Source organism: Garra rufa, chromosome 3, assembly GCF_049309525.1.
Source record: "Garra rufa chromosome 3, GarRuf1.0, whole genome shotgun sequence".
Taxonomy (NCBI): domain Eukaryota; kingdom Metazoa; phylum Chordata; class Actinopteri; order Cypriniformes; family Cyprinidae; genus Garra; species Garra rufa.
In genome coordinates this window covers 374,794-393,309 of record NC_133363.1, presented here as the reverse complement: position 1 = coordinate 393,309, position 18,516 = coordinate 374,794, and the positions used below count along the sequence as shown (strand labels likewise).

At 42.9% G+C, this 18,516-nt stretch overlaps 1 protein-coding gene across 1 annotated transcript; it reads right to left on the bottom strand.

Annotated features, from left to right (window-relative positions):
• Window positions 1-2,436: 2,436 nt before the first annotated feature.
• rbpms (RNA binding protein, mRNA processing factor) lies at window positions 2,437-18,448 on the bottom strand. Its single transcript, XM_073837631.1, has 8 exons — window positions 18,404-18,448; window positions 18,073-18,123; window positions 17,923-18,000; window positions 16,105-16,143; window positions 11,798-11,860; window positions 10,662-10,812; window positions 4,465-4,583; window positions 2,437-2,510 (listed from the first exon to the last, which is right to left on the bottom strand). The coding sequence occupies exons 1-8, from the start codon at window positions 18,446-18,448 to the stop codon at window positions 2,448-2,450; spliced, it is 609 nt and encodes a 202-aa protein (XP_073693732.1). The 3' UTR covers window positions 2,437-2,447.
• Between the last annotated feature and the right edge of the window lie 68 nt (window positions 18,449-18,516).

The window sequence follows — 18,516 nt, the reverse complement described above, 5'->3', positions numbered from 1 at the left end:
TGACAGGGGTCCCTAATTTATATCTACATTCCGGACTCCTCTGGTTACCATCTGCAGACCGATGTTCAATCCGAGCGGGCCAATCAGGACTTAGAGAGGGTCCTGCATCACGTGGCGTCAGCAGAACCATTGACTTGGAGTTCTAAATTAGCCATGGTCGAGTATGCACATAACTCCCTTCCGGTCTCGTCTACGGGTTTATCATCCTTCCAGCGCCGCTTAAGCTACCAGCCCCCATTATTTCCCTCTCAAGAATCCAACATTATTGTTCCATCCGTGCACGCGCTTATTCGTAGATGCCTCCGGACATGGAGGCTCACCAGACAAGCCCTTATCCAGAACGGTGAGAGGAATAAGGCGTCAGTGGACCATCACCGCTCTAAGCCCTCATCTAATTCACCACATGTTTCATGTATCCAGAGTCAAGCCCGTCATTCGCTCCCCCCTCCAACCCCAGTCATGTTCTGTACCTTCTCCGGCTCCATCCTGCCATTTCACCTGTGTGCTGTCACTGTCAGTTGCACGTGGTGATTGTTTTGATCCTGTCATTGTCACCCTCACGTGGTGCAGCAATCAGTGCTACTCACAGCACTGTGTGCTCGATCAGCCCGCACCTGTTACTCATTTTCGCTGCCTATTTATTTCCTGTCTTTTTCTTTTTTCGGCGTGGGTATGTCTTATGTGTTTAGTGCTTTATGGCTGTGCTTCTACACCGCCTGTCATTCCTCTCAGCCCTCAGTCACAGTGGATGTGTGCGCTGGGAGTGCCACACTACTTTATTTACCTGACTTTTTGTGTTTCACTCTGTTTGCTGGCTTTGTGTTCTGAAGTTCAGAATAAACTTTCTTTTTGTTTGACTGCATTTGAGTCCTCTGATCCTTTTTCTAATGCATGGCAAATTAAAAAGCCTTTATTATCAGATGGCTACATCCAAGAAATCTGAAAATTCTCCAACGTGTTTCAGCACATGCCTTCTTTAGGGAGAGCAAACACCAAACTCAGCACAGGTGCAAGCAGTGTCATTTATTAAGTCACATGACATGGTCATTTTGAAGTTTTCTTTGATAGACTGTGATAAACCCTAGACCGGAGAGCACCTTGACCTTACTGCACCTGGACTCTGAGATGCACTCTCTACTATCGGACTTTGTTTGGAGATTTAAATGAAATTAAGAATTGGACGCCCGTAAGTCTGTACGCCAGTCTTCCACCTGATATAAAGTGGGACCAAAAATTGATACACCTTGGCGTGAGATGTTTCATTTAAAAGTGGAAAAACCTAAGTGGAGAGTATTGTATAAGTCACCATTATATCTAAGAGAATTGAAGATTTGGAATGGAGGTTGTTACACAGTACTTTTGCAGTGAATGCTTTTGTTTCTGTAATTAATCCAGATGTAGATCAAAATTGTTCTTTTTGTTCACAATAGAAACTGTTTTTCATGCATTTATGCAGTGTTCTAGATTGACACCATTGTTTATTATTTTAAATAACAGTTTTAATTATTTTAAAGGTTGTATCAGCGATTTCTAGCCTAAAACATAAAGTGTCAATTTCAGCTGACCTTTCTTCACAATCCGCTCGCTGCCTGCCCCATAAATTGTCTGTGAAAAAACCGCATCTCTCTGGTCAGCCTAGGGTCCGAGATATGCCAAAAAAACAATCGACGCTGTTAACTATTCCACAGATAAACAAACAGTGTTCCAACCAATCAGCGTCAGGGGTTTGGTGTTGTGGACTTTCCTACTGGTGCAGGGATGTGAGGGAGGCGGAGCGAAAGTCCACTACACCAAACCCCTGACGCTGATTGGTTGGAACACTGTTTGTTTATGTGTGGAAAGGTTGGTAGTGCCCATTGTTTTTTTTTGGCATATCTCGGACCCTAGGCTGACCAGAGAGACGCGGTTTTTTCACAGACAATTTATGGGGCAGGCAGCGAGCGGATCGTGATGAAAGGTCAGCTGAATTTGATACTTTATGTTTCAGGCTAGAAATCGCTGATACAACCTTTAATGAGTGTTTTTCAATGAAGGTGTTTATCTGTGGTATTAAATATTCACAGAGTCAGAAGTATCAGTTGTTTAATCTTATATTGGGACATGCAAAGATGGCAATCTATACTACAAGAAAAGAGAAAAAAAGATCATGGGGTTTGCAATGATTTAAAGGCAGTGTTTATTAAATCCAGAGTCTTAATAGATTTTATTTATTATAAGGTAATGAATAAAGTGTCTTAAAGGGGCTTTGCATGAGATTTGTAATGATGAATTAATTTTTCTTATTTAAGGTTTGTATATTGTTCTGTGATTGATGTTGGATTCAACTTGTAGCTGTTGTATATTGTAATGAAAGTGGCTTGAAATCTCTCTCTCTGCAGTTTAGAACTCTTGTGTTTCCTCTCTCTCTCTCTGCACGTGCGTGTGTGTTATACTCACGTATATAAACGTCAACAGAACTGTCGGCTCTTCCAGCCCTGATTGGTTGAGTCTGCGGTCGGCAGCCAGCGAATCTGACACAAAATACTCAAGTCACATCATCAGCATCACCATTTATGTTCACATGCACAGCTTTGCAGCTCACCAGCTTTACAGGATAAACAATCATTTATAATCCATAGTGAATACAGCACAGTCAAAGTAAGTACTTGTAAATCAGGATGCCAGTACTGGGCCATAATAACATACCATTCACCGTAATTAGCATCTTCATTAATGTTAGACCGATATGTTTTTTAAAGGACGATGCTGATATCTTGGAGAGCAAGGTGGACATTGGTCAATATAAAGCTGATACTACAATATTTAAAACATTTTTAGGATCAATTTGAGAAACTAATTTGAACTTAATAAAGAAATAAAGATCCGATAAGGAAATTATTGAAAAATAAAATTAAAACGCAAAGTCAGTAATTTATATCAGATGGTTTTTAAATCAAACCGGTGCTGCGTTCATGTCTTTCGTATCACATAAACCCGCTTTCTCGTTTTATACAAATTCATCTGGAGGATAACGAGCAGCAGAGTTCACTTTCTTTTAACGTCACACAACATAGACAAGTTCATTAAACTCAGTATTCATTTCAAAGACCTAACTGCAAATTTGCTGAATGAAGACATTTTAGCACTTACTTTTTTACTATTAGACAGAATGGTGACACTTTAGAATACCGTTCCATCATTATTAAATAACTACACAGGAGCAAATGACTAATTTGTATAGTAACTACTATTAACTAACAAGAAATTCTTAGTAATTAATCAGTAAGTGATAGTGCTCAGTTGAAAGTGATAGTTCACTATTAGCTAATCAGCTACTACTACCTTTTTTTAATATATCCCAGAGAACTACTAAGAATTACTATATACAGGTTCATAATTAATGTGAATGATGCAGTATGTATAATTAATTCTAAAGTAAAGATCATGGTAACCCACTACACAAGTGTTACTAAAGCCATCGGAAGTAGTACTATCCAAAACCTTACAAAAACCCCAATAGTTTTTAATGACTTTAGTCATTACTAGGGAGTTATCATGATCTTCACTTTAGAATATGTTTCTAAATAATTAGTAATTCCTTCTGACGGATTTGGTAATACCTGAATCATTACTAGTGCGTTACCATGATCTTCACTTTAGGACTAATTATACATTTTGCATTATTTACATTAATTATGAACATGCATATAGTAGTTCTTAGCAGTTCTCCGGGAGATATGAAAAAATAGTAGTTACTGATTTGCTAATAGTGAACTACCACATTCAACTGAGTGCTAGTGTAGTTATTTATTAATGACGGAACCGTATTCTAAAGTGTTACCAACAGAACAGTTAAAAAACAGCATCCATCAAATTCTTGAAATACATGAGTGAATTAAACATCATGGCTCTGCTAAGTTTTACTGTGGATGTTCTCAGTCCTGCTTCAAATACTTTTTTTCCGATTTGAAAAATGCCTTGGTGCTGTATGTTAACCTTTATACTGCAGATGCATTTGTTGCACACATTAGCATCATTCATAATTAAAACATTTATGACCCTACTGAATGTGTCTACTACAGTATGTAAGTGTGAATTACTGCTGCGCTGTGATCAGCTGTTTACTACATAAATTCTGCAAGATCGCTTGGGTGTGCTCAGCAAAAGTGACGTCATCACGGCGTTGGCGGAAGTGCACGTTAAGTGCGCGCGACACGCATTTTGAGCGAACTGTTCACGCGGCGCCGCATTGATCATGAACATGTTTTGGTGATTAGGTACGTCTGATCCATCAATGCGTGATCATACAAACTGTGGAGAAACTTCTACTTCTCTGTCCTTTCGTTTGTGCACCCCTGTCGTTTCAAATAATATCAGTATAAAACCCTCCAGAATTTGGCGATGTGCGCACGCGGTCAGCAGAGGCTCGTGTTACGGAGGCAAGCGTGGAGTATATGGCTTCGGTGTGAAGGAGATGCGTGTTACCTGAGCGTGCAGTGATGAGCTGTAGGCATACGCAGGCGGTGGCAGTTCAGCGGGGTACAGCGGGTATGACGCCCACACGTCAGGACTGCTGGGATACAGAGCTGGAACCGTGAACTCATCTGCACAAACAACAGGATGAGCGTGAGTTTTGTCGTGCGCCACATTGTGGCTTAAACCTCCCCTGCGCTCCAGTTATTTTCATCATCAGCACAATAATCACATCCACACACGTCTCTGTACTGTCCTATCTTTGTGTCCACGTGGACAACAGCACATGTAATTTGAGCCTCAGAAACGAAAGGCCCACCAGATGAAGCACACATACCACACTCGCAGTCAAGGGAGAACATGTGAAAAGCTCGCACTATGCACTAGACGGAGCGACACGCTGAAAATGAAGTACACAGGCTTCAAGAGGACTGAACAGATTTCTAAGGGGGCATTTTTGGTTCATTTCAGGTGTCTGAGATCCTTTTTTATACTAATTATTTTGTAGATCCTAAACCAAGATAAACTAAGAGCGATGACACTCAAGTGTTACAGGGGATTATTATGGGTACAAAATCGCCTCGGGTTTCGTATAAAACCCTAGTTCCTCGAGGGAACGAGATGCTGCGTCAATACGCTTTGGGAACGCCTCCAGTGTGACCACGCTCTGAATCACGTGTGTAATCCGTCCAACAGAGAACATTTACATTTACATTCATTTAGCCGACGCTTTTATCCAAAGCGACTTACAATTGGGAATACAACAAGTGATTCATCCTAAGGAGGCAGATCAACATAGGAAGTGCTCAAAAATACCATATATCAGGCGTTGTTAAAAGAGTGCAGGCTGTTAAGGAGTCTGCATTCCGGATAGGGGTGGGAAGATCATTCCACCAGGCAGGGACATTGAACGAGAATGTTCTGGACAATGATTTAATGCCTCTCTGTGGTGGTACAATGAGGCGTCTTTCACTAGAGGATCTCAGTCTTCTGGAAGGAGTGTAGATGTGTAGTAGTGAATGGAGATAGGCAGGTGATGATCCGGTGGCTGTCCTATATGCCAGCATCAGTGTCTTGAATTTGATGCGTGCTGTAACCGGTAGCCAGTGCAGTGATATGAAGTGACAGAGAAGCGCGTGTGACGTCACGGACGGGGTGACGTCAGGAACCAGGAAGCTATAAAGGAGCGCTGCAGGGATGCCGGAATTGTGGTAGGCGACGCAGCGTCTCGTTCCCTCGAGGAACTAGGGTTTCATACGAAACCCGAGGCGTTCCCCTTCGGGAAAGTCGAGCTGCGTCAATACGCTTTGGGAACGATATACCCACGCCACCAGAATTCCAAAGCCATGCTATGTGTGAAGCAGGTACAGAAAAAGGGCGAAAGTAGCCCAGAATAATTGCTGCTAAAGGGGCGGCCTCAGCCGTCTTATAAAAAGGGCGAAAGTAGCCCAAGTGAAACGAGCGGCCTCAGCCTACTCGTGGAAAGGACGAAAGTAGCCCAGAATAATTGCTGCTAATAAAGCAGGAAAGGAGCGGCCTCAGCCGACTTGTAGAGGGGGCGAAATTAGCCCGAGTAAAAAGAGCTGCCTCGGCCTACTCTAGAAGGGACGACAAAGTCCGGATAATAGATGCAACGCAGAACGGAGCGACCTGAGTCGACTTGAGAAAGGCGATAGTAGCCAGAGTAGAAAGAGCGGCATCAGCACACTCTTGGAAGGGGCTAAAGAAGCCCGAAATTAGGTAGTCCGACTAGTAGTAGGGGCATCTGAGTGAAGAGCATGAGAGCCCGGAGTAAGTGGGAGGTCTAACTCATAGAACCTCACGAATGTATGTCGTGTGGACCATCCTGCAGCGTTACAAATGTCCTGCAGGGAAACTCCTGCTAGGAAAGCCTTGGACGCCGCAACTTTGCGGGTCGAGTGAGCCCTGGCTTCCAGTGGAGAGGGAAGGCCAGAAGATTCATAGGAGATAGAAATGGCATCCGAAATCCACCGACTTAAGGTTTGTTTTGAAGCTGAAAGACCTTTATTATGGGGACCGAAACACACAAATAATTGGTCCGTCTTCCTCCACAGGGCAGCTCTGTGGACACATGCAGTTAATCTTCTTTTGTCCTGGTTCCGTGAAGGGAGGAGGACAGAAGGCCTGGAGCACTACAGGCCGTGGTACTACTGAGGGCACCTTGGGTACGTAACCCGATTTAGGGTGCAAGAAAGCTTTGACCATTCCAGGGGCAAAGTCTAGGAATGAAGGAGCCACTGAAAGGGCCCGCAAGTCACCAACTCTCTTGAGAGAAGAAATAGCCAGAAGAAAGGTGGTTTTAAAGGCATTTACATAGAGCCTCTAGTACCACAGTCAGGTCCCACATGGTGACGGGAGAGCGCACCATGGCCTCAGCCTCAGCGCACTGTGGAGGAAACGTGACACCAGGGGAAGTCTTCCGAGGGAGGTAGCACCGAAGGGAGCATGGAAGGCATCTATGGCCGCCACGTAGCCCTTCAGCGTAGAGTGTGCTTGCAAAGAGTACAACACTGAACCTATTGGGCAGTGAACTGGGTCAATCTGGTGCTGATTGCACCAAAGGACAAACATATTCCACTTCCCGGTGTACAATTTCCTCGTAGAAGGAGCTCTGGATTGGAGGATGGTCTCAACATCCTCAGTTGAGAGACTGGAAGCTAGGAAATGTGCCCCCTCAGGGGCCACACCCATAACTTCCATAGCTCCGGGCGAGGGTGCAGGATTGCACCCCCTGCCTGTGAGAGGAGATCCCTCCTGACGGGCTTGGAAAAAGGTCCACTTGGGCCTTCCCAAATCTGGTCCAGATGACTTCCACCACCTCTGGGTGGAGTCTCCATTCCCCGGGCCTCAGCCCCTGCATCGACAGGACGTCAGTTCCCACATTGAGATGTCCAGGAATATAAACTGCTCTTAGCGAGAGGAGTTTTCCCTGGGACCACACAAGGATCTGGTGTGCCAGCTTGTTCAAGGGGCGCGACCGCAGACCTCCTTGGTGGTTGATGTAGGCGACCACCGATGTGTTGTCGGTGCGGACCAACACATGGTGATCTCTCAGGTCTGGGAGGAAGTGTTTTAAAGCTAGAAACACAGCACGCATTTCCAGGCAATTGATATGCCATGTGAGATGGTGTCCACTCCACAGACCCTGGGCTGAGCGGCCACTCATGACCGCTCCCCATCCGGTGAGGGAAGCGTCTGTCATTAGTGTCACACGAGTGTGTCACATTAGTGTGCTCCCAGCACCGGACCTTGAGACAGGAACCAAGGCTTCTTCCATATGTCCAGGGCACGAAGGCAGCGCCGCGTGACCCTGATCAGACGGAATGGGTTGCCCCTCGGGGAAAACCCCTTGGTCCTGAGCCACCACTGTAAAGGCCTCATATGCAGCAGGCCAAAAGGAATTACGTTGGACGCCGCTGCCATGAGACCTAGCAGAACTTGAAACTGCTTTACAGTGAGTGAACGGCCTTCTTTGACTCTCTTGACTGTGTGAAGGGTCGACTCTATCCGAGCGTTAGACATTTGTGCCCGCATCATGGTCAAGTCCCAAACTACTCCTAGATAGGTGGTTCTCTGAGCTGGAGAAAGAACACTTTTCTTGGAGTTTAGCCTTAACCCCAGAGCTTTCATATGGGCGAGAACGACATCTCGATGCCGAACCGCCACATCTCTTGACTGAGCCATAATAAGTCAGCGCAGCATCCACACACTTGGTGAAAGTTCGGGGTGAGAGTGCTAGACCGAAAGGAAGAACTCTGTATTGGTAAGCTTTGCCCCCAAAAGTGAACCTGAGGAATTCCTGTGTTGTGGAAGGATGGAGACATGGAAGTAGGCGTCCTTGAGATCTATCGTGACAAACCAGTCCTCGAACTTGATTTGAGACAGTAAGCATCTTGAATTTGAGTCTCAGCACTGCACGATTGAGCAGTCTAAGATCTATAATAGGACGCAGGCCTCCATCCTTCTTTGGAACTATGAAGTAGCGGCTGTAAAACCCGCACTTTGTGAGATGAGGAGGGACCACCTCGATGGCCTCCTTCCTCAAAAGAGTTTCTACTTCTTGTTCCATAATCAGAGCCTGCTGGGGGGCCACGATAGTGGTGGTAACCCCCTGAAAAGACGGCGGTTGAGTGCCGAACTGAATCTTGTAACCTCTTTCTACCATCTGCAGGACCCATTGAGATACATTTGGCAGAAGTTTCCATGCTGCTAAATGATCTACTAAGGGAACCAGCCTCTCGAGGCTGATCTCTGATGGATTTTGAGATGGCGAATCCCTCTGCACTGCAATGCGAACGGGCGGATGCAAAGAAGAAGACTCGCGAGAGACCGCTGCGCCCTGAAGCACCAGAGGTGGCAGGGTTAGCAGATCGATCCCTCGAGGGCACTGGGGTGATGGTTTTAGATTTTCCCCAGGGGGGTCTGCCCTCAGAAGCCCTGTGCCACAACCATCAGGGCTTCTTTGTCGAGGACTTCTTCGCCTGAAGAAGGACCCTCAGGTCGGTCTTCGGCTTAGAAGCCCCCGACTTGGAGCGCCTACGGGACTCCCTTTGTTCTCTCTGGGGAGGAGTCCGCGTAGCAAGGCTCCGCTTCTGCTCAGCGCGGTACGAGGAGCGAGTACTTGGGTGGGGCTGCTCCCGTCCAGCAGCCCCAGAGCTAGAGTGGCGAGGAAGATATCTCTGGAATGCCGCCGCCTGTTGCCGTGACTGCTGGAATCTGTCGACGACGGAGGGAACCGCGTCGCCAAACAGGCCAGACGGCACAAGCGGGGCATCTAGCAGGAAGACCCTGTCGCGGTCTTTCATTTCCGACAGGGTCAGCCAGAGATGTCTCTCTGCGACCACCATGGCTGCCATGGACCGCCCAATGGCACGGGCGGTTTCCTTGGTGGCACGCAGAGCGAGGTCGGCAGTACGACGCTGCTCACTGACGTCAACTGCCGCCCCGTCCTCACCCTTATCTAGCTCCTTCAGCAGATCGGCCTGATATGCCTGCAACACCGCCATGGTGTGCAGACAGGCTCCAGCCTTTCCCCAGCAAAGCAGATGTCATTCTGAGCGGTTTGCTGGGGAGTGCCGAGGCCTTTAGGGACAATGCCGAACTAGGGGATAGATAGCTCGAAAGTGTCTGCTCTACCTGCGGTAACCGTGTTCACGAGCCCCAACCACATTGCAATAGGTGGAAGCAGAAGGGGAGTGAACACGTGCCGAGAATGGTTTAGCCCACGATCTCGACACCTCGGTCACCACGTCCGGCCAACTGATGTTGAGTTTGGCAACGGCACGACCACCTCCACTAACTCGAGTCGAGTGCTCCTCCTGGTGGGAAGAAGCCGCGGTGCAGGCTTCCACACCAGAGAGGGGCAAGGAACTGCCAGAGGAGGATGGAGAAAGGGGCTCGCCAGTCTCCAAACTCGATAGCAGATCCATCTGCGATCCCCACGAATGCAGACGCCACTCTGCCTCAGCAGAAGCGGAACCTGATCCGCGAGGAACACTGGTGAGGGCTCCTTCCTCGAAAAGAGCCCTCTGGGAGCGAAGCGTGCGGAGTGGCAACTGCAACTAATGCACACAATCAGCCTCCTCAAAGGCTGATTGGGCATGCCTCGCCCCCAAGCAAGAAACACACAAAACGTGTGTGACCTCAGCCGTGATATAGCGCTGGCATGGAGGAACACAACGTTTAAAGTGCTTGCTATCGCCCATATTTGCTTTCTTTTTCTCTATATAAATCAGCACTCAAATAAAAGTAGAGCAAACTGGCTCTGAAAAACAGTGCTGACGGACAAACATACACACAGAGCGCGACTGAAAGACAGAAGCTGCCGGCTGCATTCACTGCATGTGCTTTATAGCTTCCTGGTTCCTGACGTCACCCCGTCCGTGACGTCACACGCGCTTCTCTATTGGACGGATTACACACGTGATTCAGAGCGTGGTCACGCTGGAGGCGTTCCCAAAGGGGAACCGACTGTATCTCATAAATATTAATTTGACTTCCTGGTGCATCTGACAGAGGACTAAAATGTATTGGAAATCAGTACACAGATCTCAGATCTGCAAGATGTTTTGTGATTACAGGGTCTTTGGGAGTTTTGGTAAGTCTGCAGTCACAATATCTTATTATTTATAACAAGTAAAATAAAGAATAGATATAGTTAGATCATCACGTGTGTGTGTTTTACTCACAAGGCTCTCGACTGACACAGGGAAGTCCAGGACTTTGTCTGGATGGAGAAGGGTTTGGAATTCCTACTAGTTTGTTCTTGGCCATCTTGGTATTGGCTTTGGCAAACTCCAGCCGTAAAGTCTGGGGAATATCCGGGTCAAAGCGAACGCCCTGACAAAGAAGAACAAACATCATTACAGCAAACATGCTGAATCGATCACATTCTCACATCACACTCAACTTATGACACAAGCTTGATATGATGTGAGATTTATTCATTAAATGAAGTGCTTCGAGAGGCAGGTGCTGCAACACACAAAGAACATCATTCCAGACACCACAGATCCACTGCAGTTGGCCTGTCGCCACAAAAGATGCTATATTACACGTGCTCACTCATTTGTGTTTTGTGAGGTTAAGCTTGGGCGACTGGAGGCGATGCAATGGTCATCTGACATGCTACGATTGTCATCCCACTGTGCTTGCTTATTAAAAACTATTGCGACTAATTTTTCACCAATCGGTCAAAACAATAAATATGGCTCATCCTTAATTACAGTTTTACAGCAGAAACACTGAAACAAAGAACTAAACTACATTAAAACTGCTTCCGTTTTCAATCCAGCTCTCTGTGTGACATGAGATCAATAGAAGTGAAGACAGGTTTCAAATTCACATCAAATTCAGCTAAAATATTGACACGTCAATATCTGAGAATACAACCTAACCAGTTTTTTTTTTTTTTTTTGCAGTCAAATACAAGACAACCCATACACAGTCTTTCATTATGTGTGTGTGCATATCATTTTAAGTTTTATTAACTGCAGAGCTCAAATCCTCTCAAGGTCAGTCTCTCCTGTTCACACTGAGATTAAAACCAAATCCTGGATCAATGAAAACACGAGAGAGAGAGAGAGAGAGAGAAGAGGCAGATGAAGCTCTTTAATCTATGGATTGTCTCGTTTTCAGGGCAAAATCGGCATCTGGACAGATTCACGCTTGATTTCCCACAACTGCTGCTATAAAGAGCTCAAATATGCACCGTTCTACTGTATCAAACAGAAAAGTGATTGTGTGTCTTCTGTCAAAATCACCGCACGAGGAGCCTTTGGTCTTTTTTTAGCAATGTTATGTTGAGATGAAGCGTTAAACTTACGTTCAGGGCATTCTTAGCGGCCTCCGCCTCTGAGCGACTGTCAAAACTTACAAACCCCACCGGCTGCAAAAAACACAAAGAAATCACGGTAAGAAGAAGAAAAAAGCTCTTCAAACTGCTCAAAGCAGCAGTCTGAGAGAGAGTTTTATGTGAGACAATTGAGTGAAAGTCTACATGAAATGACATTTAAAGCACATTTCATTTAATGTGAAACAGGACGTTCGAGACAACAATGCCAGTCAGGACTTGATTCTGCTTTTGCAGTCGATGCAGTAATTTAACATTGACTTTGGAGGAATTAAAATTGATATTTCAGGAGATCAGGACTTCAGGATCAGTTTTTTTAACCAGATAAACTAACGGCTTGACAAGCATTGACTGCTGTCACTGATAGAAAACTGACAGACTGAGGCTAAATGCTAATGACTAACAGAGAAATGAATATTCTGTTATCTGCCACTGCAGAAATGAAGCAGAAAAACAAATCAAGCCTCAAGGACACAAACACAGTCAACATTAACCCAGATAAACAAACAAAAAACTATTTTCTAACCTTTACATCCAACCCTAACTTACGCACACACGTTTTTATGACTATATTAGTGAAGACATTGCATAGACGTCCATTGAATTTCTATCAGCTGTTTTCTATCCCCTAACCCTCACAGGAAACTTTCTGCATTTTTAGATTTACAAAAAAACTTAATTCTGGATGATTCATAAACTTGTTTCTTTATGGGGACCAAAAAATGTCCCCAAAAGGACACAATCATTATCAGTGAGGGCCTCTCATAGACACAGTGGTTTTCATTTCAAGATAATGTTATTTTCTAGGCCTAAAATGTCCTCATTATCACACAGGAAGTGTGTCTCTACTTCCGTTATGCTTTTAAAAGAGATAAAAAAAAGTATTTCTAAAAATACACAGACACTGTAGCAACCAGTCACATTACTGAAAGTTTCACAGAAAGAAAGAAAGAAAGAAAGAAAGAAAGAAAGAAAGAAAGAAAGAAAGAAAGAAAGAAAGAAGTGTATGGGGAGATGACATGATTTACTTAGTTACCATCATGTGGAGTAACGAGTTAAACACAATCTAAAACTATTTTAAAGACTTTAAACTCACAGTATTGAGACTCCACATGAAATATTTCTGTTATAATAAGTCCATTTGTTACATCACATAGGCATTTGAAACTAGTGTTTGCAAAAGAGATTAGAAATGATGAACGACTCTTTATAGGACCTAAACATACATACAGTTAAAGAAATTATTAGCCCCTTATGAATCATTCCATTATCTTTCAAATAATTCCTAAGTGCTGTTTAACAGAGAGATTTTTTTCAACTCTGCATTTCTAAACATATTAGTTTATTTAGGAAGCTTTGAGTGTTTGTAATACATATAGAAAGAAAATTTTAACCAAGAACAAAAAAGGTCTACAGGTCAAAATTACTAGCCCTCTGCTGTTAGTAGTCAATGGTGTATCCCTTTTTCTTGACAACAGCCTTTAGTCGTTTATTGTAGCTCTCAACTAGTTTCAGGCATGTCTTCTGAGGAGTCGCAGCCCATTCTTCCTCAAGCTCCTCCAGATTTGTTGGTCTCCTGGCATAGACTCTGGTCTTCAGTGAGCTCCACAGATTGTCTATTGGATTCAAGTCTGGGCTTTGTGCAGGCCAGTCAAGAATGTTCACTTTGCTCATTTGGAGGTAGTTCTTCACCAGAAATTGAGCTACGCTTTGGGTCATTATCATGCTGGAAGATAAAACGTCAACCTAAAGCAAGTTTTGTTGCAGACTGCCTGAGGTTGTCTTTTAAAATCTTCTTGTAGTCTTCATTTTTCATGATTCCTTTGACAAGATTCCCAGTTCCCAGCATTATGGCACGTTTCACTCTGGGAATGGTGTTCTTTGGGTTAAGCACCTCTCCCTTCTTTCTCCAAACATAGGCAACATCTCTGTGGCCAAGAACTCTAGTTTTGTCACATCTGACCAAAGGACACATTCCTAGTATGCATCCTAGTTTGGCGGTGTCTCCTCTTCAGAAGTGGAGTTTTTCTTGGTCGGCAACCTTGCAGTACATTTCGTGCGGGTGAAAGATGCGCGGATGAGCTCGAACGTCACCCGAATCCGCAGCTTCAAATAAATTATCCACCCGCACCTATATTTCTCTGATTTAGATAATCCCACCCGATCATCATATTACAATTATTCTAATTCTTAGTTTTGCATGATGAATGGATGGTTCATTTTAACAGCAGATTTATTCAGCTCAACTGCTCACTTGAAGTATCTGACAAAAGTGAGAACACCCTTCACATTTCAGCAACCATTTTAGTATATCTTCTCAAGGGACAATACTATAGAAATGAAACTTGGATTTATTTTAGAGTAGTCAATGTGCAGCTTGTATAGCAGTATAGATTTACTGTCCTCTAAAAATAACTCAACATACAGCCATTATTGTCAAGGTAGCTTTGACTTATGATTGTAAAAATATGCTTCTTTTCATTTTTAAGGTATTGTTTTCATTATAATGTACTCAAATGTAATCAATAAGAATTATTATTTTACCACTTTGCTCTCACGTGTAAACTGGCAGCATCTGGGGTAAAGGAGTGAACGGTGCGCGCATCACGAGCAATCATCAAATATATTTCGAAGTAAGCCGGCGCCACGGTCCTGACCACATCACTGTCTTTACTGGGTGTTTTTAGGGAATATTTGCATATATTCACATGCCATTAAATTAGCCATTCATGTGGTGGACTGTCATGATGTTGGCTAATGCAGGACAATGCTAAATGATGCACATCGGGGGGATTGGGTAAACGCAAATGTATCCGATATTCAGTTTATTCAGAATCATGCAGCTTTAGTTTACATGTTTATTACTGCATATAATTCATTAAAATAGAAGTTTAATTTCATAAAGTACAAGTTCATATCAAAATGCACATGCATTTTGTGTTTTTCAGTTGATATATATTTTTTAATATATATTTCATAGAGGTTTTCTTTAAAAAAAGTTTAAAAATCTCGTCTCATCTCATTCTCGTGAACCCAGTCTCGTCTCGTGGGATACGTGTCTCGTCACACCCCTAGAATATACATATATTTTTTCAGATTTATTATTTTATTTTTCTTTATAATGAAACAGTCACTGAAAAAGAGTGAAAGAATGATTATCAGTTCCAAACACAGAGATATATAAATTCTACATTTATTTAAATGAAAAAAAAAAAAAAAAAAAACTTCACTGGTATCAGATCGGTATCTGTATCGGCCAATATCTAACCCTAGGTATCGGAATCAGTATCGGAGGCAAAAAAGGTGGATCGGACCATCCCTGTTCAGTTAGACATATCATTGGACAACAGAGGTTTGTTCTGTAGCCAATCCAGCAGATAATTTCTTAAGGGGGCTAATATTAATTACCTTTTTTAAATAATTATTTTATTCCAGGCAAACTGAAATAAGTCTTTCTCCAGATGTAAAATCTAATAAGAAATAATGTGTTAATTGTGTGTAATTTGTAATTTATTTGCTCTGTTAAACATCACTTGGGAAATATCTGAAAAAGAAATTAAATTCCACAGGGCGCTAATAATTGTGTCTTCAACTGTATCACATACGCATTCGTATAAACGTGTAGCTAAAATCTTGATGTTGATACATAAATGTTTCCTGGGCACTTTTTTCATCCATTCTGGTGAACAATGAATAAAAACCTCACCTGGAACACACATAGCGTAACAACCAACCACAGCAACATCCTAAATGGCATCCAGGGGTGCGTTTGCCAAAAGCATCGTTAGCTAACTCTGGTCACAAGTTCTGTCGTTACCAGTAGAGTTCAATGGAAATTGCGACCACAGTTAGCTAATGATACGTTTGAGAAACACGCCCCTCAACGCCCTAGCAACCATCTAGCATAGCGACCGCATAGCAACAACCTGGCAAAGTCCTAGCAACCATCTAGCATAGCGACCGCATAGCAACAACCTGGCAAAGTCCTAGCAACCACCCAGAACAGCCTTCTCTGAGAAACTTCTTCAAATCTCAAGATTTACGAACTACTGTAAATTTTGTCCAGGTTTTCTCTAGCCAACACAGTCTTAAACTTTTTTTTTTTTTTAATTTAGTTAACACTGCTGTGATTGTGCTTCTAATATAACAGCTGAGGGAGCGACGTACATTTTACAGTTTAGGACGGACAAGTGAAAAGGCCCCATTGAGAATATCAGACAGGTATAATATGCATTATATACTTGTGATTCATACTTGGATGACTCTTTCATATTTCTTACCTGTTTAGAGGTCAATTTGATTAAGGAACCTTCATAACCCTAATGAAGAGAATCAAAAATGAAACAGTTCATGTTGATAATAATGTCATGTTAAACATCGCAGACGCAAAGAAAACAGATTGAATTTATTTTTACTTTTCTTGGTTTCAGGTCAAACACATATAAATATTCAGTAATATGTAAAATGGCAATGTATTTCTGTATTTAAATGTACATTTTCCCATACATATGTGCAACATTTAGTGCAGAATGAAAATTCAATTATACAATTTACATTTCCCATTTCTAACATTTTAAAATGCAAATCAAAAACATATTTTAACGCTTTATAAGTTGCTAAACTAAAATGAAAATGTATTACCCAAATTGATTTGATATGTTTAACGCAAGCAAAAACTGTAGCAAAATGGTAATTTATCCATTTAGATTGAGGACACTTGGGATTGCTTTTTCATCTTATTACTGTGTGATAATTGTAGCAAAATGCAGTGAGAATTTCAGAATGCATTCTGAGCCAAAGGTGCAGCAAAAGGGTTATTTTCTTAAATGCATGGACACTTGCATATAAACGCTTAATTTGCATTTTCATCAAATACTCCACGACGAATGTAGTTTAAGTCGATGTGGATTTGAAAATGCATTCCGAGCCGATCGCGCTCCAAACCTGTCAATCTTTAGATCGAGGCGGCTCGGCAACAGGACGCACAATAGGTCAATATTCACTATTAACCAAACGCTTTTTAGCTGCCTGAGGATATCTCACTGTTTACGCTCCGATTGATGCACATAAGCAAACAGACAGTGCAATTCTACACTTATTTACCTATTTGCCACCTTACACCGTGTTACCTTACATTTCCTCTCTTCTAACCCATAATAGAGCACACATCCCAAGGCACCTAAGCGTCATACATGTCTCAAGATTTCTCAGTGTTTACACTCCGATTGAAAACACTGCTACTTTCTCTGTGCCTGCCCCAGACGACAGTTCACCAGTCAGATGTCGGCACAGCGGTCACGCAACACGCCACAGCCGAGGAAATATATCTTGGGCATCAATCGCTGTGTCCTGTGGCTGTAAACCAGTGGTGTCCAAACTCGGTCCTGGAGGGCCGCTGTCCTGCAGAGTTTAGCTCCAACCCTAATTCGGGTAATCAAGCTAGGCTAGGTACTACTAACTTCCAGGCAGGTGTGTTGAGGAAAGTTGGAGCTAAACTCTGCAGGACACCGGCCCTCCAGGACTGAGTTTGTGGCAGGGGACATTTAGGTGCTACAGAATACGCACTGTTACGGATTTAAAAATATATATATATAAAATACATGATAAGTATACAAGTGTAGAATTGCACTTTCTGTTTGCTTATGTGCATCAGAGTGTAAACAGTGAGAGATGTTGAGGCAGGTGAAAAGTGTTTGGTTAATGGTGAATATTGACCTATTGTGCGTCCTGCTTATATTATGACGTATTATGATGAAAATGCAAGTGTCCTACCCCTAAATCTAAATGGATTTAGTAAAAACAGCTTTTAAATAATCATCTACCTACAGATTTTGCTTGGACATGTTAAACATATTGAATCAATTTGAGTAGGACATTTTAGTTTTGCAACTTATAAAGTGTTAAAAAACGTTTTTGATTTGCATTTTAAAACTAGTTTAGGAAATGGCAAATGTAAATTATATAATTGAATTTTCTTTTTTTCATTTTGCACTAAATGTTGCACATATGTATGGGAAAATGTACATTTAAATACGGAAATGCATTGCCATTTTGCATATTAGATTTCAGATTATGTTTCCAAACATTTCTCCACACACCTGAAAAGGCCTGAATAACAGGTAAAGCTCTCTGGGTTTGATGTCCAGCGGTAATCCACTGACAAAAAGAGTCCTGACCTGCAGAACAAGACAAAAAGCGAGAAACGCACAGATGATGCTGAAGCTGCACGAGGAGCAAAACATCTCTACACCTGCATCATCATCATCCTGGATCTGACATGAGCTAGAAAAGGTTTTATCCTACAGGATCAACAGCACTATTCAGCATTTATCAGGAGAATTCCGCTTAAAAGTTATTATTTTCAGTCAATTCCTGCTCCTCAGGTCAGAATAAGGAACTAGAGATCAGAAGACAAACATGCAAACTCAGACTGAAAATGACAAAGAAAAGTACAAAAACAAATCAATCTAACGAAACCCAACAAAGAGATCAGATCATGAACACATAGTTGACATCATCTAGTTAACATCGCGTCACTGCCTGAGTTTGTTTTACATCCATCAGTAAATAAAAACTCACCTGTTCTTCAGGGCTGTTCGGCTCATTCTCGCTGCTGATGTTCATTCTGGGGCACAAGTTTAAACTCACGATCCAGTTCCGCACTCCCGACTCTTCTGGCGCGCTCTCGCGGT